General features: G+C 54.5%; 1 protein-coding gene across 1 annotated transcript in view; it reads left to right on the forward strand.

Annotated features, from left to right (window-relative positions):
- PDE2A (phosphodiesterase 2A) overlaps window positions 1–10,330 on the forward strand; it is a 95,281-nt gene extending 84,951 nt beyond the window's left edge. The window contains exons 22-30 of the mRNA XM_014525713.2: window positions 620–742; window positions 1,359–1,446; window positions 2,147–2,194; window positions 2,475–2,549; window positions 3,123–3,222; window positions 3,670–3,782; window positions 4,879–4,917; window positions 5,625–5,731; window positions 6,176–10,330. Coding sequence (XP_014381199.1) covers window positions 620–742; window positions 1,359–1,446; window positions 2,147–2,194; window positions 2,475–2,549; window positions 3,123–3,222; window positions 3,670–3,782; window positions 4,879–4,917; window positions 5,625–5,731; window positions 6,176–6,389 — 907 coding nt within the window. The 3' untranslated portion in view covers window positions 6,390–10,330. The remainder of the gene's footprint in view (window positions 1–619; window positions 743–1,358; window positions 1,447–2,146; window positions 2,195–2,474; window positions 2,550–3,122; window positions 3,223–3,669; window positions 3,783–4,878; window positions 4,918–5,624; window positions 5,732–6,175) is intronic.
- Window positions 10,331–23,294: the final 12,964 nt, after the last annotated feature.

Raw genomic sequence — 23,294 nt, forward strand, 5'->3', positions numbered from 1 at the left:
GCCCAGGCCTTTTTAAAACCTCCCTGACCTCAGCAGCCGGTCCAATCGAAGCTGCCAATACTGGCTACAAACCGTCCAATCTGCAAAGCATCCCTGGCTACCTGGGCCCGCGCGCAGGGACGGGTCTTCCCCCCCTGCCCAGGTGACCAGAGCATCGCCTCCCAGGCGCCAGGCTTTTGTCTGCAGACAAGGAGCGAGATCCCCGCTGTGAGAGATTCAACAGCAGCCTCTCAGGCCGGTGGAGACAGATCTCTGGAGAGGGGCACCGACGGGGGCATTTCTGCCACACCCCCCAGTCGGATTGGTACGGGTTGGCAGGGTTTGCCTTCCCCCGTAGCAGGAACACGGCTCTGCCTGGGGTCTCTAAACCATATATGAACAGCCTATGCAGCAGCTGGATGTTGGGGGCCGTGTCCTGTGTCCGTCTCCCCAGGTTCAGGTGTGAAGCCTGGTGCTGTATCAGGGATGACTGGTTTTGCTCAGAGGTTGGACACTGGGTTTGTCTGGGACAGGGCCAATCCTGCCTCAAGCAGGGGTTGGACTAGACTCTGCAGCTCCCTTCCAGCCCTGCTCCTCTCTGATCCCACGATCCTAATGCCTGTGCTCTGCTCCCGGCCAGGTTCTGCCTGATGGTGAAGAAGGGCTACCGGGACCCCCCCTACCACAACTGGATGCACGCCTTCTCTGTCTCCCACTTCTGTTACCTCCTCTACAAGAACCTGGAGCTGGTCAACTACCTGGAGTAGGTGGAGAGAGGCTGCCAGCCCATGCCAGAGCCAGCTTCCCCATGCCTTGTGCTGCACCCACACCCCCTGCAGCCCCCATCCCCATGCTGCTGAGACAGTGCTTGATGGGAGAGCTCCCTAGGTGCACCCACACCCCTTCCACCATGCCCAGGGGTCTGTAGGTGGCACTTTTCTCTCCGGTCACTATCCCAGCAGCTCCCCAGACTGGCTCTGTGCCCCCTATGTGTGCTCGTGGTCCTCACCCCATAGCTCCATGGAAGAGCCAGGGCTTTGGTTGCAAGTCCGAGGGTCAGCGCTGGTGATGATGTCCCCACTGGGGCACTTCGATGACTACGTGGCTCTTCCCTTCCTGTCCAGATGCATCATACCACTGATGTCCCCATTGGGGGCTGACCTGGCCCCTGCATCCATCTTTTGCATGGCTGGGATCAAGCCCAGGGTGATGGCACTGTTCCCACTGCCTTCTGCAGCCACAGGGCTGGGCAAGCAGCTGTGGGGAGGGAGGAAGCTTGTTTTGAAGCCAGTCCAGTCTGGCCGAGATCTGGGTGCCGCGGCCCCCCGTCCCTTCGCTTCCATAGCTTAGTGCTTGTCCTGCCTGTCCTCTCCCGGCAGGGACATCGAGATCTTTGCCTTGTTCATCTCCTGCATGTGTCACGACCTGGACCACAGAGGCACCAACAACTCCTTCCAAGTGGCTTCGGTAGGGGGGGAGATCGCTGCGGTGCAAGGGGGCTCCTAGGTCTTGGGCAGCCAGGGGCTGGGTGGGGGATGAGCCTGGGTGACCCGATCCGAAATGACCCAGCTGGAAATGACCCATCTCAAAGAAGGGGCAAGGGAATGGGGGAGGAGGAGTGGACAGCCTCTTCCCCCTCCAGGACCTGTGACCATCTCAGGCCTTGGTCTCACCTCTGCCTTGACCATCTGTGACATTTCCATCCCACTTGCTGCTCATCCTGTCTCCCCCAGGGACGCTGTGGTCCCCAGCCCAGCCACGAGCAGGGAGGGCTGGAGCACTGTGGCTGCGGGGGCCAATTCGCCACGGGCCGGGGGGGCAGGTGGGAGTGCAGGCCAGGGCAGCTGGACCCCTTGAGACTGCCTCTGGCACCCCAGACATGAGAGCTGGTGCTGGACCCTGCTCATGCTGGGACATCTGGGGCCTTTTGGTCACTGCCCCTCTCAGAGCTACATAGCCGCTGCAAGGCCTGGGTGGGAACGAGTTGCTGGTCCCACATGCCCAGAGCTGGCGGGGCTGAGGCAGGCTGGCCGAGCTGCCAGAGGGCTGCCCAGCCTGCTGCTGCCTCGCCTCCCCTGGGTCTTTGGCTTGAGCTGCATGGCCAGGTAAGGAGGGGAAAACCCATGCACCTGACCAGCCTCACCGCGTTGGCTCCTCTGTCTTTCAGAAGTCCGTGTTGGCCGCGCTGTACAGCTCCGAGGGCTCCGTCATGGAGGTAACACGCGTCCATCCCCCCGCCTCCTCCCGCAGCGCTTCCCAGCCCATGCCCGAGAGCACGGCACCTGCCTCCCTTGCCCCTTTGCAAGCACATCGGGGACATCAGGGTGCCCGCTCCCAGCCTCTGTCCTTCCCTGGAGCCCTGCTGTGGAGCAGCGGGACCCAGGCATGAGCCATTGGGGCGAGGGGACAGCACAGGGCAGGTCCCATCCGGTCGCTGTGCATGGGGACACCAGCCCTGTTGCTGACGCCCCTCCCCTGCACACTTCTCTCGGCAGCGGCACCACTTTGCGCAGGCCATCGCCATCCTCAACACTCATGGCTGCAACATCTTCGACCACTTCTCGCGCAAGGTGAGTTGGGAGGGTGCAGCTTTCCACCTCTCTGTCCAGCACCCCGGGGACCAGGGCACTGGGAATGTGCTGGGCTGGGCAGCGAGCTGCCCCCAGTGCCCAGCCAGCATGGCTCCACTTGCTATGCCAGCCCTAGGTGTGTGGGTGCGGTGGGATCTGACACTTGCCCTCTGTACTGTACCCCCTGCCCCAGAGGCATAAGCTGGCCTGGGTCCCTCTTGGAGCTGAAGGCATCTACTCCTTGAGCAGTCCCAGTTTGGGGGCCCCAGGAACAGGCTGCCCTTAGTCCCTTCAATGCTGCTTGCAGCCCTGAGCCTGATGGGGAGAGCTATGGGCATGTTGCTGGCTCAGCACCATTGCTTTTGAAGCAGCAGAGGGTACAGAGCCCCATTTGAGTCAAGTTGCCCATCCCATGCCTGTCCCCACCCTGCCAACCCATCCGCACGAGCCTCCTGGTTTGCTCGCCCCCTGCCCTGGCTGCATCCGATGCCCTTGCCTGACCTCGTGGTCTGTCCTGAGCAGTGGCATCCCAGAGCCACGCTGCAATAACCCAGCGTGTGATTGCCCACACAGGATTACCAGCGGATGCTGGATTTGATGAGGGACATTATCCTGGCCACGGACCTCGCTCACCACTTGAGGATCTTCAAGGACCTCCAGAAGATGGCGGAAGGTAATGCATCCGGGGAGCAGCAGACCTGCCGGGAGCGTTTGCTTTGTTTCATGGTATTTTTCCCACAAAGAGTTTGCCGCGCCAGACCCATCGCAGACCAGTGCTCCTGGGTCGCAGAGCTGCGGGTCTGTGATTCGGTGCTGAGGCAGCCGCGGCAGGCGTCGGAGGACTCCGGTGTGATTTGCAGGGAGAGATTTCTATGACCCCTGGTGACTGGGGTGGGGATTGCACCCAGGTCTGCCTCAGCATGCCATTCAGACCCCTAGATTTGGGAGCCCTGGGGACCCTAGTGCCTCTTCCCCTGTGACCCTGAATGTGTGCATCTGATGGGAGGCAGTCTTGCAGTGCAAGGGGATGGTAAGAGCACGTCCGGGCTGCAGGACTCAGTGCCGGAGCTTGGTAGGGTCAGCGTCAGCCCCCTCACCCTTCTTCCCTTCCCCTTCCAAGTGGGCTACGACCCAAAGAACAAGCAGCACCACCGCCTGCTGCTCTGCCTCCTCATGACCTCCTGCGACCTCTCAGACCAGACCAAAGGCTGGAAGACCACCAGAAAGATCGCGGTGAGTACCCGCGGGGTGCACCCTTGCACCTGCCCTGGCTCCACCCTCACCAGCTTGCTTTTGGACTGTGCTGCCCAGAAACCCCAGAGCACGTTCCCTGCGGGGGTCCAGCAAATACTGCCTCTGCCCCCCTGAGCATCTTCATCTCATCCCCTCTGATTCCTGGGGCATTCATTTCAGTGGTGGTCGAGAGCTCTGGGTCCATGTCGGGAGGCAAGTGCCTATCCATGGGTGGATCTAGGATGTCGAAAAGGGGGTGCAGATGGTATGGTGTATCATCCCATTTTTCTCCCAGATCATCCCATTTCCAAACCATCCCAGTTAAAGAGAAACTAGAAGCTTTACTATAAGGCATCTTATTCACTTTAACACTACATATTCAGTTGTATTAACACTATATCATTCAGTTGAAGAGCCAAGCAAAAAATATATATAACTAGTGGAATGTGCACTAATTTGCTAGAGTATATATTTACTTAAAAACCCCACAAACCAGGCAAAAAAGAGTCAAAATAATCAAAAGGATACTGTGTCATCAGTCCCTATTCATTTTAGGTAAATGCACCTATAATCTTGTAGTGCACTAAATGCATGAAATCTGATTCAGATTCACAAAACAAAATCTACCTGTCCGGAGCATCTCGATAGCGCCTCATCGGCAGTCATTTCTATACCTTGAGTTAATCTGATTGCACCAAAGTTAAGGATTTTAGTTAGAGCTAAAAGCAACCCGCAGGGCTGAGAAATAGAGGAGAGGACTGGGGAACAGGCAGCAAGATAGCAGCAGAAAAGATAGTTTGCACAGACCATGAGAAAGGACAGAGGGCCATTCACACCTGCAGAGGGGAGAGAGATTAGCAGGAAGCAGGGAGCTGACAACGAGCTGTGAAGTCAATAGAAATACGCTGCTGCTCCCAGGCTGTGGGTTGGAAACTTTGGGTGGAGCAGGAATCAGCGGTGCAGCGCTGCACCCCCTGTGCCGACCTAACCACGGGGGGAAGTGGAAGGGGGTTTGACCTGGGTGTCTATGGCTCCTATGAGCTGGGCTGTGGATGCCTTCCAGCAGCTCAAATAAGCAATGGCCTTTCCTTTGCAGGAGCTGATCTACAAGGAGTTCTTCTCGCAGGGAGATCTGGTGCGTGAGGAAATCCCCCGGGGCAGCCTGCATGCCCCTTCCACCTCCTTGCCCCTGAACCAGGCAGTGGGAGAGCTCAGACACTGACTCCTTCCTGGGCCGCTAGGGCCAGGGTGTTGCACCCTCCATCTGTCGCGCCTGAGCTGGCATCCACCAGCTTGGCAGCAGGACATAGGCGAGAGGGGTGGAGGGCTGGTAGTCCTCCAGCGCCTTCCCACCATGCCTCCTGCAAGAGCCACGGCTGGCCGGGGCAGCCTCCTAGAGCAGGGGTCGGCGACGTTTTTTGGAAAGAGTGCCAAAAACACCTGCAAGCTCAGGTTGTAAGATGTTGGCGTGCAAGGAGCAGATGGCAAGGGAGCTGCAAGGGGCCTGATCCTTGTTGAGCCAGTGCAGCCCTGGCCTCTTCCCTGCCGTCTGCCCCAAGGTGCACATGCCAAGCAAAATGCCTTCGTGTGCCACACTCTGGCACCCATGCTGGGGGTTGCCTACCCCTGTCCTAGAGCATCCCATGGGGTCTGCCCTTTGGCAGAATGCAGTCGCCCGGGGACGTTGCTCACAGCCAGGCCAGGCTGACCTCGTGCAAGCCACCAGTGCTAAGCGTGCGGTGTGGAGACAGCCTGGGACTTGTGGTCATGGTACTGTGAGGAGGAGAGGGGAGGGTGACCAGGTGGGAGGAACTCACTGCCCCCACCCCTGGTTCCCTGCAGGAGAAAGCCATGGGCAACCGCCCCATGGAGATGATGGACCGGGAGAAAGCCTACATCCCTGAGCTGCAGATCAGCTTCATGGAGCACATAGCCATGCCCATCTACAAGTGAGTCCAGGGTGCGGAAATCCCAGCCAGAGCGCTTGGGGCCTGTGGTTCAAAGTGCTCCAGGGAGGGGAGGGTCCCCTTGAATGCTCCCCTAGGCACCAAGTGCACAGATGGCCCAGGGTATGGACCGGCGGATGTGTGCCCACTGCCTTGCCTGCTTATAGAGGCTTGCAGCATCCATACCGGAGCATCCCAGCTCTCCCTGCCTGGGGATCTGTGATGGGAAGCCCTAGATGGGACTAATATAGTAGGGACCATCCTGCACCGGGCAGATGGCCTCTCCCATTAGGTCTACCCCTAATACAGCTTCCCCCTGCAGCAAGGGGCTCCGCAGGTTAACAGCCTGCTACATCCCACGTTGCAAGAGCTTGCAGGGGTGGAGGGAAGTAGCCAGGACGCCCCAAAGGGCCCGTGGTTGCGGCAGCCCCTCTCCTTGCCCCGCAGGCTGCTCCGAGACCTGTTCCCGCGGGCCACCGAGCTGTACGAGAGGGTAGCCAGCAACCGGGAGCAGTGGACCAAGGTGTCTCACAAGTTCACCATCCGGGGGCTGCCCAGCAACAACTCGCTGGACTTCCTGGACGAGGAGTACGACCTGCAGGGCCTGGGCGAGGACAGCGCCAGGATGAACGGCTGCCTGGACGGGGAGGGGGCCGAGTGAGGGCCGCCCCATGCACGGAGGGGCAGGGCGGTGGGGGGCCAAACCATGCGATGCCTGAGCCCTTCCTTCCCTGGCCCCGGGAGGTGGATTCATGGCTCTTATTTATACCAGGAGGTCTTGACACGGCGGGCGCCCGAGCGCCAGGCTTCACCCCGGCCGGGGCCGACTCACATCAGGGGTTACTATTCAGGTCTCTCACCCACTTGCTCTCTTTTGTATTCTGGGTGGCTGTTCTTTGGACTCCTTTTGCTGTATATTGACTCAAGCCCTACCTCCCGCGCCGTGTTGGGGACGGCTCCGCGAGCCCGGTATGTCACGTGCGAGCGGCGAGGGGCTTTCGGTGGGCTTGAGGCTGCTCCGAGCATGGGGTTTCCAGACACAGCTTCGCACCATCAAGGGACACGGGGGGCTAGGGAAGCGGGGGCCACATCCTTGGATTTGGCAGGAGTTCAGGCTGGGGCTTTTGAGGGTGCGAGAGGGGAGCTCCCTGCCGTAGCAATCTTCCTACAGCCTGCTTGGAGGACGGCGGCGTGGGGGCCTGGGAGAGGGATGGGTGCAGGCGGCTCTTCGGGGAGAGCTGCATCCCTGGGCAAAGCAGCGAGGGGCAGAGCTCGTAGAGTCCCCCCAAAGCTAAGTCCTGTTCTCTGAGCCACCGGAGCCCCAAACTCCTCCTGCCGGCTTTGGGGAGCCCCCCTAGCCTGAGCACCCGGAGGCAGGCGGCAAAGGGCACAGGTGCACCCAGGAGAGGAGGGGCAGGAGTTCTGACAGCCATCACGTGCTCCTGCTCCACAGATGCACCTCTCGTGGGGAGGGGGGGTTAGGGTTAGGCTTAGGGCTAGGCTTAGGGTTAGGGTTCCCCATGCAAAGGGCGTCTGCTAGCTCTGCCTCACTCCTGCAGCTGCCGGTCCCCTGCCGGCAGCATCCTGCTCCGTGATGACCAAGTCCTGCAGCTCCGGCAGGTACACCCCACTCATGGCCTACGGTCCCCTGGAGCCGTACGCTCCACCGGGTCCTTTATGTCTTCTCCTGCGGCAGGGAAATCGCGTGTCCTCCCCAGGGGCCGGTCCCTGGGGAAGAGCGAAGCTTTTAAAGGGCTGAAGTCGCCGTTCCCCTGCTCTTTGAACTCAGGTCAGAGGGGTTGGCGCTACCTTGAGAGGCAGTTTCAGAGAGTTTCGGCTGCTCCCCAGGGGAGGAGGCGGGAGGCAGAGAGGAGGAAATCTCGGAGGAAAGGGAAGAGCAGAGAGAAGGGGGTGGGACATGGACCTTGCCATGAAAGCAAAGCAATTCAGTGCGGAGAGCTGCTCCCCTGCTTTCACCCAGCTTTCTCTCTGCTCCTTTACTTGGGAATCCAGCCCAAGCAGCTCCCCAAGGTGGGTGCCCCCATGACGCGCCAGCCCTGAACTCGCTCAGAGACCAGGGCATCCCTTGGCTGCTGGTCCGATGCCCAGCAGGCCACATCCCAGCCTCATAAAGCAGAGCAGCTCACGGGCCCTTGCCTTCAGCAGAAGCTGCTTGCCTCATGTCACCCCTCCCGTACTGCAAAGCGGAGGTAGACATGGCTCCAAAGAGCATTTACCGGGTTTCAGACCATTGCAAGGAAGCCAGGAATAGGGCTTGGAAAAGAGCATGGGGCTGCCTGCAGCTCCGGGCTGTCCCACGGGGCATTGACCTTCTGCTACTCCTCCACCCCATGCACAGCAGGGCATTACTGAATCCCATTTCAACCCAGCTTTGAAGGCTTAAGGTCTGGCATTCGCCCACCGTACAGTTCCCCCCCGTCCGATCAAAGCAGCCGCAAGCCTTTCGAGCCTGGCCTGGCGTTCTGACAATCCCGCCCACGTTTACCTGCTCGCGGCTTGTGAACGTGGCTCCCGTGATCCATGGAAATCCTGCCTCTGGGAACAAGGGCCGATAGCAACCAAAGACATTCGACGCATCCACGGCTGCGAGACACTCCGCCGGGCAGCGGGGAGAGCGGGACCTGGGCCGCGAGGGCTAATATGAAGCTAAGCGTCCATATATTTTTGTGTGGGGGATCAGGATGCAGCCCCAGGGAGCGTGCTGCTGAGCCAGGTGTAGCCCGCTGCAGAAATCAGCCGGGGCAGGGGGACAGCTAGGAGCTGGCGTGTTTGGGTAGCCCAACACTGCTTGAATTTCCAGTGCTGAGACATGGGGAAGGCTCAGTCCCAAACGTACTGGACAGAGGGGCCTTTCAGGTAGCATTGGGCCTCGGCTTCCCGCACCCCATGCCACAGGTTTGCATCCCAGTGCCGTGCTCTGGGCCAGGAGAAGGGATTCGCCGGCAGGCGGCCTGAGATGGGGATGCTTTTGCTGGCACTGCCACTGGCACACTGCACGGCCTTGGGCACGTCACTGGATGTCTCTGTACCTCAGCGTCCCTGTCTGCGTACGGCTTCTGCTCCCCTGTGTCCCAGGAAAGGCTGCAAGGCTTGAACCTCTACTTGGATAGAAAGGGCTGTAGTTTCCCGGGAAGGCCTGGGAGCGGAGCCATCCTGAACGGAGGTCGTGCAGGACTATGGGCTATTCAGTGACCCATTGCAGCCTGCACCTAGCAAACACCGGCTTCCCGCGTGACTCCTCCCGGGCTCGGGCTACCTGGAGGTTTTCCTCTTGGCTTTTTTTTTTTTTAAAGAGAAAAAAAAAAAATTGTCTGTTTCTCTGAGTATCTGTCGCGTGCTCCGATGTGCGTGGAGAGCAGTGGGGGACTCTGGAGACCAGACGCTAACTGCAACCGTGTAGTCATTTGCCTTACCTATTCTCAGTTGCCTTTAGAAAGATGCTTTGTATGAAATACTCCATAGGACCCTGCCTAGCTCCTCAACGTGAATGTTGGCCGATAGCTTCGTGTGTGAGAACGCCTCTTTTTGTCTCTACCAAAAGCCTTCTGAGGGCAGTTGTAAATATTCGCCGAGGGCCAGCCAGCGAAGAAAGCGGAGGGCGCCCCACCGGCGACGCGACCCGGAAGGCCAAAAAGACCTGTCCTGATAACAAAGCTTTCTCTGATTGTGATCAGCTCTGTTTTACCTGGAAGAGCTTATACTAGTTTCTAACCACAATGGTGTACTATAGCCAGTGTAAGTGCGCGTGGTATTATTTATCAGTCCTCCAGCTCCCTCTGCAAGAAGAGCAAAGCGTGCTGTGTGTGTCGTGCTTGGGGGCTGGGGTCTCAGGGTCCTGCCTCGGTCCTGGGTGATGAGGTGGAAAAGGTCCAGGGGAGTAAAAGAAAACGATCGGTGAGTCAAATCCCCCTCCCCAGTGCAACTGCCCTGGAGAGATGTATTAAAATAGGGCGAGTGAGACCCAGCCGTAGCAAACTCAAGCGCTCTCAGCTTGCACACACACAGAAGCATGCTTTTCCTGCAGCCTGGCTCTCTCCTCCCTACCCCCTCGCCTTTCCTTCCCCGAATCAAAGCCAGAGATGTCGGCAAGCTGCAAAAGCCCGTCCCCGACACCCCACCAGCTCGACCAAGCGGACAGGAGTGGAGGGGCAGGGGGTCATCGCAAACCGTCTTGCCCACGGTCCAAAGATGCTACCAGCCCCCCCGGCTCCTCACGGGCATCGGGAAGGCAAGCGAAACCAAGCCGTGCCGTGGGCATTATCTGAGCCGTGGCCCCGTCCCTGTGTTTCACCCCCCCACCTCTTGCTGGTTTAACGTGGGTGTGTCTGTGTGCGTGTGTTACTTCTCTCCCGGCGCTGTCTCCTCTGTACAGAGCCACCTGTACATACTGTAAAGCGCGGCTGGTTCGTAGGGGTTCGGTGGCCCAGCGTGCGTGGGTGCGTGTGAAACTCTTTTCCAGCTTTCCTGTCTTCTCTTCTGATGACATCGGTTGTTCTGGGGTTTCCTTGTTCCCCCTGAAATCGTTGTGAAGGGGAAACAAATGAGGAATTTTTTTTTTCCTAATAAATTTCATACACCAAACCCTTGGCTGTTTTTGAATGGGAAGGAGGGGGCATTGGGGTTGAGAGGACTGGTCTGGGTGCTCGGCTGGGTGGCACAGGGCTTCCTATTTTAATGTACCGCTAAGCAGGAGGAGGTTTTATTCCCTGGATGGGATGCTTCAAAAGAGCACCCAGGTGTTGGGAGCAGCGGATACAATTTTCCTGCTCTGTCAAGGTACATTGGGACATTTGTAGGGCAGCCTTGAATGCCGGGGGGTGAAAAGTCTGCCTCCTGTACATCACTGGGCGCATCTACATGTTCATTAATGCACCGTAGATACTGTGCATTTAGTAAATAAAGCACTACCTAAATGCACAGTGCCTAGAGTTGCTGCACAGTAGCACCGGCACGTGGTTATTTAGCGGCGCTTGCTGTGCGCTAGTCTAATAACCCTGCGCAGCTGGCTATTAGTGTGCTTTGTGCTGTGACACGCAGTGTTATTAGGCTAATGTGCAGGAAGCATCTTGTGTAGATGCACCCGCTGACCAGGTCTCTGAGACCCAAACCTCGGCTTCATTCCTGTTTCCAAGGCAGTTCCCGGACTTGCATTTGTCAGCCTCTCCGTTGGCAAATATCACAGCAGATTCCAGCGCACCTATCAATTACAGCAAACCAATTTAGTCCATTAGAAGCTTAGCAACCACCGGGATGGCACTTCTCCCTGTACAACCACCCGACAGCAGGGCTGCCAGAGCCCCGAGGGAGTCGTATCGTCCAACCCCCTGCTCCAGGCAGCACTAACCCTGTCCAAACCATCGCGGCTGACAGTCCCCTTCTCCTTAAATCTGGGCCTGCGGGACAGCCACCAGTCTGCAAATCCGGGAGTGCATGCTGTTGCAAAGCAGAGGAGCTGGACTGCGTGGCACAGGTGCTCCCTCTCGTGAAAGGCAGTCCTCCTTTAGGTCTCCTGGGGAGGCCTGGAAGTTTTGAAGGGGTCAGGCCTATCCCTCCCCTCCGCCTTGAGCATGGTGTGAAGCAGCTTGCGCTGAAGCTATTTATGTTCCCCCCTGGTCAGATTGGTACAGACTTGGGGGGGGTTGCCTTCCCCTGTAGCGGGGGCACAGTCTCTGCCTGGGATCTCTCGAGCATCTATTAACAACCTTTGCAGCAGCAGGACGTTGGCTGCCGTGGTCCACTTGGTTTACCTGTGGCAGGTGGAGTGTGATGGCTGGTGCTGTGTCAGGGTTGACAGTAGTTTTACAAAGCATTTAGATTATGGATTTGTCTGCGCTGGTTTGGATAGAGCTGATCCTGCTTCAGGCAGGGATCGGACTATTGAAAGTCTTAAATGTCCATCTAGGTCTTAGGGCCACCCCGGTCGGGTGGCCAATGGCGGTACCGGCGTCCAGCTGGTGACCGGACAGATGACTCACAGGAACAAAAAAATCTTCAGGGGCCGCCACTCTACAAGTGGGCGGCTGGGCTCCCGAAAGTTACAGAAACATTATGGGGGACAACTAAAAGAAAAACAGGGTGTGCGTGTGGGGTCAAAGGTTCAAAACAAGTGCTCCCCCGGGGGTCAGTGAGCAGAGCACCCCGGACAGCGCCCACCGGCTGACAAACTGCTTGAGCTTGCCGGCGGCCACTGCCCAGTGGTGCTCCGCCCGGAGACGCGCGCAAAGGACACCAAGGAAAAACGCCCCGAGGTGACCGGGAGCCTTCCCGGCCAGAGCCTCCTTCCTGGATAGCCAGATAACCAGCTTGGCCAGAGCCAGGAGGAGGTTGACCAGTTGGTCCCGGGCCTTGGTGGGATCGGACTAGACATGACCTCTTCAGGTCCCTTCCAGCTCTGCTTCTTTATGCCTAGGACAGACAGATGTGCACCCCTATATGCACCTTTAGCACAGAGAGATATGCACCCCTACATGCACCTCTAGCACAGACATGTGCACCCCTACGTGCACCTCTAGGACAGACAGATGTGCGCCCCTACATGCACCTCTAGGACAGGCAAATGAGCACCCCTACATGCACCTCTAGCACAGACAGATGTACACCGCTACATACACCTCTAGGACAGACAGCTGTGCACCCCTATGTACACCTCTAGGACAGGCAAATGAGCACCCCTACATGCACCTCTAGCACAGACAGATGTGCACCCCTACATGCACCTTTAGCACAGACAGATGTGAACCCCTACGTGCACCTCTAGGACAGACAGATGTGTATCCCTACGTGCACCTCTAGCATAGGCAGATGTGCACACCTACATGCACCTCTAGGACATGCAAATGAGCACCCCTACATGCACCTCTAGCGCAGACAGACACCCCTACATGCACCTCTAGCACAGACTGTGAGACGTGCACCCCTACGTGCACCTCTAGCACAGACATGTGCACCCCTACGTGCACCTCTAGCACAGACAGATGTGTATCCCTACGTGCACCTCTAGCATAGGCAGATGTGCACACCTACGTGCACCTCTAGGACATGCAAATGAGCACCCCTACATGCACCTCTAGCACAGACATGTGCACCCCTACGTGCACCTCTAGCACAGACAGATGTGTATCCCTACGTGCACCTCTAGCATAGGCAGATGTGCACACCTACATGCACCTCTAGGACATGCAAATGAGCACCCCTACATGCACCTCTAGCACAGATAGATGTACACCCCTACGTGCACCTCTAGGACAGACAGATGTGTATCCCTACGTGCACCTCTAGCACAGGCAGATGTGTACCCCTACATGAATCCATCTGTAGCACAGACACACTGGCAAGTCCGACCACGTTTCACCCTAAACTGCTCTGCGAGCACCACTGCAATGCAGCCGGTCTGGAAAACAACAGCTGCCTTGTGTGTGGCAGCTTGCACAAGAGAGGGAGAGAAGACACGAGCTCAAAAGAAACCTTCTTTAATGCCCATGCTGTGGGACTCTCCCAGTGCCCACACAAAGGTTGCATGCTCTGGTGCCATTTGGGTCTCTGCTCTGGTACTCCAGTCCACTGAAGACCCAATGCCATCTGTCCTGAGGGCTGCAGGGTTGCCTGCTGGGCTAGCTACCAGGAAACTACAGCCTTCAGCATAGAAAATTAGAAGTGCTGCAGCTGTGATCAAAGGCAAATGCTGTCCTAGGGTGGCTCATGCAAAGCATTTCCGGCAGCTGGACAGATAGATGCATGAGTGCTGGAGAGACATCACGAACGTTGCGTGCAGTTCTGGTCATGCATGTTCAGCTGGGCTGGGGCAGAGGGCTCCTGGGATGACCAGGGCAGCAGGAAGACTGTCTTATGGAGACATCCATATGGCCTTTAGGAAGCCAGCCCTTCCCTTCTTGTATTACCTGCACACCGAATATGGAAGGAGAGAGACGTGTCCCTTCTCTAGCCCCAGGAGGGGCAAGGACTTGAAAAGGGAGTTCCTGCCCTGTCCCTTCACACATCTCCCCCCACCTTCCATTTTGCTACTCTCTGCACTGCTTGCTATAACTCATGGTGCTTTCTGTGAAGCGCCACGAGTTAGAGTGAGGACCTGCTTGTCTCTCGGCACTCTCAGGGCTACAGAATACTGAAAAGCCAGGTCCTTCCGTCTCAAACTGAGCACCCAAAATAAGTGGATTGGCTTTTCCTCAGCTCCCTTTCATAGGGCAATAACAACCCCCCTGCCCCTCACAAAGATGACATGAGAACAAATGAATCGCCATTTGCAAAGGACCCAGTGCAAGCCAAGGAAAAGTCCAGGAGGAAATTAATCATTCTGTCTTGAGAAGAGGGTTTGAATGGTAGGCAGTAAATAGGACCTAGAGCTGCGGTGAACAATGAGGATAAAATGTAATATTGAAGAGCTGCTCATTCATTAAGCTCCGGCCTTCCTTTGCGCTGACAGAGGCAGCAGCCCTTTGGAAACAAATAGGATGGGATCATGTAATTAAAGATTGTATCGTAAGGTGCGCGTACCTGGCAGGGGGGGAAATCACAACGGCTCAGGCAACCTTCATTCTGGCACTTCTGAAGACTCGAGTGCTTGGCTGTGCAAATGCAAGGATGGTTGGGGAGGTGGTTTTCTCTGTGTAATTACGTAGCTAGCAACATAGGCATGAATACCGCATTGCAGGCATATAAGAAAATGAGGCCTTTACCCCAGAGGGTTTGTAATCTGAATCAGAAAGATGATAGACTGGGATGGGTGGGGAAGGTGATCATAGGGTGATAGAAAATGAAGGTTGGAAGGCACCTCAGGAGGTCACATCTAGTCCAACCCCCTGCTCAAAGCAGGACCAGCCCCAACTACATCATCTCAAGGCAAAACTTTGTTTATCCAAGTCTTCAAAACCTCCAAGGATGGAGACTCCACCACCTCTCTAGGCAGCCTGCTCCAGTGCTTCACTATCCTCCTCGTGAGAGACTTTTTCCTATTATCCAACCTCAACTTCCCTGAACCCTGATCCCAGTAATTGCATGTCTTGCTTGAGGGTACCACCAGGGCATGGCTGGACACATGCTTTTCAGGACTGGGGACTGATCCCAATTGTGTCATTCTTTTCCAAGGGAACCTTGCAACCCAAAGGTGACCTGCAGGGATCCCCTTGAGGGGTGCCAAGGGGCTCCCCCTCACCAGGGAGTTCAACCCTATGCCCCTGAAAGCCCAGCGCATTTGCTGCCTTGCCCCACAGGATCCAGACTCAGAGGTACCTTTGTTCTGATGAGGATTATGGTGAGCTACAAACCAGCCACAAAGTTGTTTTGCATTATATGTGGCTTGATGGCTGGTTTGCATTCATTCGATGGTGCCAGAAATTGGCCGGCCATTTGGCATGTTGCTATTTACAGCACAACTGACATATTTATTGCGCCACACATGTAACATCTGCCAGGGGCTTCGTGCATCCTCTGTGATGTTGGGCATCTCTAGTTCTGCTGACCTCTGGTAGAGCAGGAGGCAATCAGCATGGCTGGATCCCACCACCTATACAGTGTATAATCCCCTTTAGGAACTTACACAGCTCCGTCTTAAACCCAGTGAGGTTCAAGTCCCTGCGGTCTGAGCTGGAAGCTCTAGGCAATAAGAAGGAACCGTGCCCAAAAGTTTCCTAGAACAGCACACCCTACCCAGGCCTTTGTGCCTCTGTCTTTGACACACGTTTCTTTGCATGGCATTTCATAAACTTTTATAGCTCCCCATCTAAAATAAAGTCACTCTATAAAAGCATCTTCAGTACCTGAGTATGTGGAGTGGGACCAGTTTTCAGTTTCCCGGAGGAAAGGGGCAGACACCAAGTCATTTAAAATGTTACAGCCAAGTTATTCCCAGTCTCACTGGTAGGGATAAGAAACTATCTGGGGTTAACTTCCATCTGACAGAGTGGAGGGGGATACAAAACCCCCCTTTTTATATACAGAAGGGTCATGGGGTTGTTCCAGATTTATGAAGGAGGGGAGGGGAGGAAGTGCACTCCATCCTACAAACTTTGGACCGGGGCTATTAATGCAATGCTCCATCCCAATGTAATCTCCCTAATGTCCTCGTGGGCAGAGCCAGCAGCTGTGTGTGGCAGTGAGCAATAGACGGCAGGCCATTTAAAAAGCCTCGTTGAAACACAGCAAAAGCTTCCATTACACAGAGGCGATGCTCATTACAACTACTTTAATACGAATGCCAAAGCGGGTGATGCTTTGGCAGATCTGTGCTGGGCTGCGACGATCCGAATGGGGGTGATTTCTACAGGAGATGGAAAATGCTGGGAGTTCAGAGGGCGTCCAGGGAACGCACACAGCCAAACCCTTCAGTGCCAAGGAGCGATGCCCCAAAACCTGATTAAATAGTGGCTGGGACCTTGTGACCAAGGGTTGTTTTCAGATGCATGGCATTAAATCCCATATTCAGTTATAACTGTTTGCATTGAACTATGTTTTTGGTCACAAATTTCCTAGGGAAAAACACTGCCTCCCTGAGGCATGCAGCGCAATCCAGATAGGAGCTTTTACATCATGGGTATAACTTATCTCCCCTTTTCAAGGGAGCAAAAGAAATCCAAGAGCACAATTATCCCATCAAGCCCTGTTAGAAGGCGAACAGGACGGCCCCTACAACATGATTTTGCTCCTTGCTCTGCTTGGCTGAAGAAGTCCTTGCCAGTTCCCCAAGCTGGCTTCCTATTACAGATGTAATGATGAAGGATGAATATCTTCATACTATAGCAGTGCCCAAATTGAATGAGATGAGATTAAGCATTTTACAGCCCATTGCTCAGCTCCGAACTTGTTCCATTATATCGATCTCCTCTTAGGAAATCCAAGCTACCAGCAGTTACTTGGGGAAGAGCCATATCTTTGCATTTGCTAATGATGTCGAAGAGGAAGAGCCATCTGTACAGCCCAGGGTTGAGAACATGTAAGAGGACTCTCTGGCAGTCAAGGTCTTCGGTGACACTGAATTCACTGTTTAATGCTAACAATCATGTGAATAACCTCTATTTTTCATTTCAATCTGCAGCCTTGACCTCACCATGATCCTCTGGATGGGGAATTGGCTCCATGGCAGGACCCAGAGGGTGGTGGTCGATGGGAGCCAATTGTCTTGGTGCGCGGTCACCAGTGGGGTCCCACCAGGCTTTGTCCTAGGGCCTATACCATTTAACATCTTCATCAATGATGTAGGCATTGGTGTCACAAGCAGACTGGCCAAGTTTGCCGACGACACCAAACTCTGGGGTAAAGCATCCACACCTGAGCACAGGAGGGTGATCCAGGCAGATCTGGACAGGCTCAGGAAATGGGTGGATGAGAACCTGGTTGTGTTCAACACCGAAAAATGCAAGGTTCTCCACCTTGGGAGGAAAACCTGCAGCATGCTTATAGGCTCGGTAGTGCTACGCTGGCTAGCACTATGGATGAAAGGGACTTGGGGGTCATGGTTGACCACCAGATGAACATGAGCCTTCAGTGTGATGCTGCAGCTAGTAAAGCGAGCAAAATGCTGTCTTGCATCCATAGATGCTTCTCAGGCAAATCCCAGGACATCATTCTCCCCCTGTACTTGGCCTTGGTGAGGCTGCAGCTGGAGTACTGTGTCCAGTTTTGGGCTCCACAATTCAAAAAGGATGTGGAGACACTTGAGAGGGTGCAGAGAAGAGCCACGTGCGTGATCAGAGGTCAGGAAAACAGACCTTATGATGAGAGGCTGAGAGCCCTGGGACTCTTCAGCCTGGAAGAGCACAGGCTCAGGGGTGATCTGATGGCCACCTATAAGTTTATCAGGGGTGACCACCAGGATCTGGGGGGACGTCTGTTCACCAGAGCGCCCCAAGGGATGACAAGATCAAATGGTCACAAACTCCGCCGCGACCGATTCCGACTGGACATAAGGAAGAACTTCTTCACTGTCCGAGCCCCCAAGGTTTGGAATAGCCTGCTGCTGGAGATGGTTCAAGCACCCACTTTGAATGCCTTCAAGACACATTTGGCTGCTTATCTTGCTGGGATCCTATGATCCCTGCTGACTTCCTGCCCCTGGGGCAGGGAGCTGGGCTCGCTGATCCTCCCTTCCAGCCCAAATGTCTATGAAATCTATGAAATTATTCTCCTAAACTGTGTTGTCCTGCAGCAACTGATAGCTTTGGGAAGGAATAGCTTTCTGCCTGGGCATTTCCACCTGTAAGAGACTAGTCCACTGGCTTGGTTCGGGCAGGTGGAGTGGCATTAATACTCTGCTGCAACCTGGAAAACAGAAATAGCATCTCTGTGCTGTTAATCAGGTCACTTCTACCCTCTAGTGACTGCAAGCGAAAATACCAGCCTGTGTCCTGGGAGACTTCAGTCTCCAGAGCTTGGTGTAGCTTCGCAGAACCTGCTTCTGCCCCTTTGCATTTCTCTGTGCAGAGGTTCTGGGCTTTGGGGCATGTTCCCGTGGGGATGGGAGTCGGGAACGACTTGTTTGATTGCAAAGAATGAGCTCTGTAGTACTGCCATGTGCCCACCTGCATCAATTGTGCCAGCTCAGGGGACTTTCCTTGCTGATTTTTGTATCTGTAGCCGTCTGCTTCATGGCTTTGCATTCTGGGCAGATATCCCATGCTGCAGCTTTCCATCGCTCAGCTCCACAGCTGCTCTCTCAGGGTGGTGTGGAGTGTCTACCAGGACCTACAGGCATCACGGCTCTGGGGATCAAAGTAACAGACTCCCGTCTATTCCAGTCCATCCAGTTCTGAACTGTCGGGCCCCGTGACGGACGCTGTTCTGACATGGTGCCGCTATTGCACTGGTGCAGGCTGGGGACCTACAGGTTAAGCATCAGCTCTGCAGAAAAAGACCTAGGGGGACAGTGGACAAGAAGCTGAACAGGAGCCAGCAGTGTGCCCTTGGTGCCAAGAAGGCTACCAGCATCCTGGGCTGCATTGCTAGGAGCGGTGCCAGCAGATGGAGGGCAGTGATTCTTCCCCTCTGGTCAGCACTGGGGAGGCCACATCTGGAGTCCTGTGTCCAGCTGTGGGCCCCCCACTACAGAAAGGATGTGGAGAAGTTAGAGAGAGTCCAGAGGAGGACAGTGAAAATGTTTCAGGGGCTGGGGCACATGCCATGTGAGGAGCGGCTGAAGGACCTGGACTGCAGAAGAGAAGACCGAGGTGGGATTTGATAGCAGCCTTTAACTTCCTGCAGCGGGGTTGTAAAGAGGACGGAGCTGGACTGTGCTCAGTGGGGCAGATGACAGGACAAGGAGCAATGGGCTCAAGCTGCAGCAAGGGAAACTGAGGTTGGATATCAGGAAGAAACTTGTTCACCAGGAGGCTAGTGAAGCACTGGAACAAGTTACCCGGAGAGGCAGTGGAGTCTCCATCCTTGGAGGTTTTTTAGACCCGGCTCGACAAAACCTTGGCTGGGATGATATAGTTGGGGCTGGTCCTGCTTTGAGCAGTGGAGTGGACTAGATGTGACCTCCTGAGGTCTCTTCCCAACTCTCATCCTCTATGATTCAAGGAGCCCTGGGTTTGTGGCAATCAATGGAGCAAACAGGCGGATGCACGTGCCTTGGCAGTCACATAAGCGGGTGGATTTGGCCCCCCAGTTTTGCAGACATCTTCATGCCAGGGCAATTTGGCTAGTGCAGGAGGATGAAATCAAGCAGCTACTTCTGCAGAGCACTGACCTGGTGCAGCCACACTCAGGGCAATGTCACTCCCGGGCTGAGTCAACCAGGTTGCTACGGGGCCTGTCTTTAATGCCAGTCGTGCATCTTTGCTTTGGTTAATAGTATGTGTATTATGTTAGTGTTCACATCTCTATATAGCTCTGGGTCTTGAGGCCTCCCTTGCCTTTGAGCTAAGTGGTGTCCACAATGCACTTCCTTTATGCTAAGCCAGGCTAGAGAACATAACCTACCTCCGACTTTAATGTGATACCAGAGTGGGGCCTGCACTGCCCTTCAAAATAAAGGCTTTGATTGCAGGAGTCAAAGTATTTCTTTTCTGGGAAAATCACAGTTAAAACTAAGCGTGGGTCAAACCCCATTAAACCAGCATAAAAACCCAGGCACTTCTGCTAGAAACTGGTAGGATGTCATAAATGTGATGTGCACCTCCAAAATGGGAGGTCTGAAGGTACAGCACAAGAAGTCCCTTGTGGCTTTGCTCTCCAGAGTATACCTTTATTGCAAGTGCTGGCTTTGTCTTACACTAACAAGCTATTTCAGTTTGGACTTCAGGGTATTTTCCATATTAAATGCATTTAATACATGTTGGCCAGAGGTCAGTACCTAGCACTGACTGCTGGGGCAGGGTGGTGATGCTGACCTGGGCTGGCCCGTGGTGGCAGCAACACTTCAGGATGACAAGGAGTATTTGAGGCTCTTCAGAGGATGGTGCAGTGCATGGGAGGTTACTGAGTGCTTTGTGTGGATAGGATCCCCAACCTGTCCTAGAGCCTCCATGGGATTCATGTGTCTTTTCTCTTCCCACCGCCCCAGACATCAGACTTGACTACGTCTTCCTTGAGGATGATGGAGGGTGTCAAAAATAGGGTTCAGTTCCTCATAGCTTGGGCAGGTCAAGGGAGCATGATCCTGCTATGGTCCCTTGTCCTCAAGTGCTTGGCTTTGTTTGGCCATGCGGCCAGGCCCTGCAGTGCCCTGTGGTCTTCATTTATTCTCATTGTGTCTGGCAGATTTGCAGAGGAGACTGAACAGAGACCCTACAACAGGCCACGCAGAGGCACAGAGGGGACCACCGCCACTCTAATGCTCGTAGGAAGGCAAGCGTCTTTGGGTAGAGGTGATATCTTTTATTAGACCGACTGAGTAGTCGGAAAAAAATCTCTTTGCAAGCTTTTGGGCACAAGCCCCCTTCTCCAGGCATAGGGAGTCTAATGCTCATAGGAATTCACTGGTCCCCGGTCTCAAAAAAGGGGCACATCTGGCTGTCTGGCAGATTTTAAATAGAGAGATGACAGCTGCTTCAGATGATCCTGCAGCAGTGGAAGGTGCAACCACCAAGGTCACCCCCGTGTGAAGCAGCACGGGGTGGGAGACGCTAAATCATTCCCTTCAAAAAGACCCAAGCTGCGTGTAGGTAGACGGCACTTTACAGCCAGCTAATTAAAGGGAATCCAATTTAACATCCCCATGCAGCTACGCCCTGGAACGGTAACACAGAAACAGGCCTCCCCGAACAAGATGAATTGCGATCTTCCTTCCACTTGGCCTCTGATCAATCGTACCTGTTGCACGGACCCGTGCTGTTCTTCGTGATAAATGAAGGGGAAAGTAGCTCGGGGAGAAAAAGCAAAGAATGAAAAACGACCACTTCCAAATGTAACTGAAATCTGGGTCCCTGGTGTCCGCCTGCCACCTGGAGACTTATTATCTCTGGTAATGTGTCTAAACGACTTTCCTATTTATTAACGGCATTCCCATTCACCGCTCACCAGATGTTTATTTTGCAAAGTAAATGTAAGTGACTGGAGAAATGATTGCTCTGTCTTTGCCCGTGAAAAATTGCTCCGTTCTACCCCACTTCTGGTTCGCGCTCAGCGGATATTTTCTCCCCAGGTAGTTTTTTTGGCTTGTTGCGAAGATGACTGATCTGCACCGCAAATGAAATTACATCCTGCAGCATTAGAAGAAGGAGGAAAAGTAACAAAAATTAGTATTGAAAAGGGTGTTTGGGAGCAGCTGAGCCCAGAGAACAGCTTCATTAATACCCTCTCCATCCCTGCAGTTACATCTGTCAACATGAATCTGGATTATAATACGTTAGGGATCTGTGCCAGCTTTGGGAATGACAAATGAGTGTTTATGTCTTTATTGAGGATTGGGCCATTGCGAGACAAATGGCGTTGTGGTAAAGACGTGCAGCTTGGAAATGCGTAGACTTGGGCACAGAAGGGGTTAACAGCAGCCGCTGCACTGGACCCTGCATCTGTGGCAGAGGCTTTGGAGGACTGTGGGAATATTGCTTCTTGGCACAAAGGAAGTTGAGTGGAAACAGATTTGCATTCAGGACTCCTGGGTCCCTCTCATGCTCTGCTAATGACTCACTATGTGACCTTGGGCAAGTCACTCAAGCCAGACATGGTCCCTTGCACAGGTTAAGAGGTCTGCAGGCTGCTTTCCAGCCATGCTGATTGCCTGCTACCCTACCAAAGGCCAACGTCACAGAGGATGCACGAAGCCCCTGGCAGATGTTACATGTGTGGCGCAATGAATATGTCAGTTATTCTAGAAATAGCAACGTGCCAAATGGTCGGCCAATTTATGGCACCATTGAATGAATGCAAACCAGCCACAAAGCCACATATAATGCAAAACAACTTTGTAACTGGTTTGTAGCTCACCATAATCAGCATCAGAAGAAGGGTAGCTCTGGGTTAGGAACCTGTGGGGCAAGGCAGCAAATGTGCTGGGCTTCCAGGGGCACAGGGTTGAACTCCCTGGTGAGGGGGAGCCCCTTGGCACCCCTCGAGGGGATCCCTGCAGGTCACCTTTGGGTTGCAAGGTTCCCTTGGAAAAGAATGATGCAATTGGGATCAGTCCCCAGTCCCGAAAAGCATGTGTCCAGCCATGCACCCGTGGTATCCTCAAGCAGGACATGCAATTACTGCCATCAGAGTTCAGGGAAATTGAGGTTGGATCAACTTTCTCACGAGGAGGATAGCGAAGCACTGGAGCAGGTTGCCCAGAGAGGTAGTGCAGTCTCTATCCTTGGAGGTTTTGAAGACCGGGGTAGACAAAGTTTTGCCTTGGGATGATGTAGTTGGGGCTGGTCCTGCTTTGAGCAGGGGTTTGGACTAGATGTGACCTCCTCTGGTCCCTTCCAACCCTCCTGTTCTGCCCTCCATCTCTCCTCCACATTTAAGTGGCAGATGTGGCAACATGGCCCTAGACCCCTGGTTTGATCTAAAATGCATTGCGGGCAGCCTCTTTCGTGTAGCCCATCTCAATGTGGCCCTTTCTTTAAGTGATATCTGCCTCCATGTAGCTGGTTCCAGCAAGATAATGAACCTTAATGCATTTTCCTACTGTAGACAAATCTCTCTTGGCCTCATCTCTAAAACAGGGGTGATGACACTGTTCCTTTCCTCCAGCCCTGGATAATTCAGGTCGAGATCCCTGCATTAAAACAACTTGCCTTAATACATTACATAAATGGATGCTATCTTGGACCAGCCCAAATGAATTGGTTTCGGGTGGTCTGTGGACCGGGCAGCAGGGATTCACATTTGATGCTTGATGCTTGCGTGGTGCATATTTGATGCTTGCTCAAAAGTCACAAGGTTTAAAAACCAGTAATACAGTCAGAGCCTTCCTGTTCATCCGCGGGTTGTTGGGAGGCCTTTTTAGGCCACGCCGTTGGCTTTCTCAGGCTTTAACCTGCAAACACAAGGACGAGCAGGGGGAAAAATAAAGAAAAGCTGAGATCATTATGTGATCACGTCACTCCTAGAGCTGAGGCTCCATGGGAAATCTCACGTATTGCAGGACTCCTGAGAGCATCATGACAAC

Source organism: Alligator sinensis, unplaced genomic scaffold, assembly GCF_000455745.1.
Source record: "Alligator sinensis unplaced genomic scaffold, ASM45574v1 scaffold1931_1, whole genome shotgun sequence".
In the NCBI taxonomy this organism is placed as follows: Eukaryota; Metazoa; Chordata; order Crocodylia; family Alligatoridae; genus Alligator; species Alligator sinensis.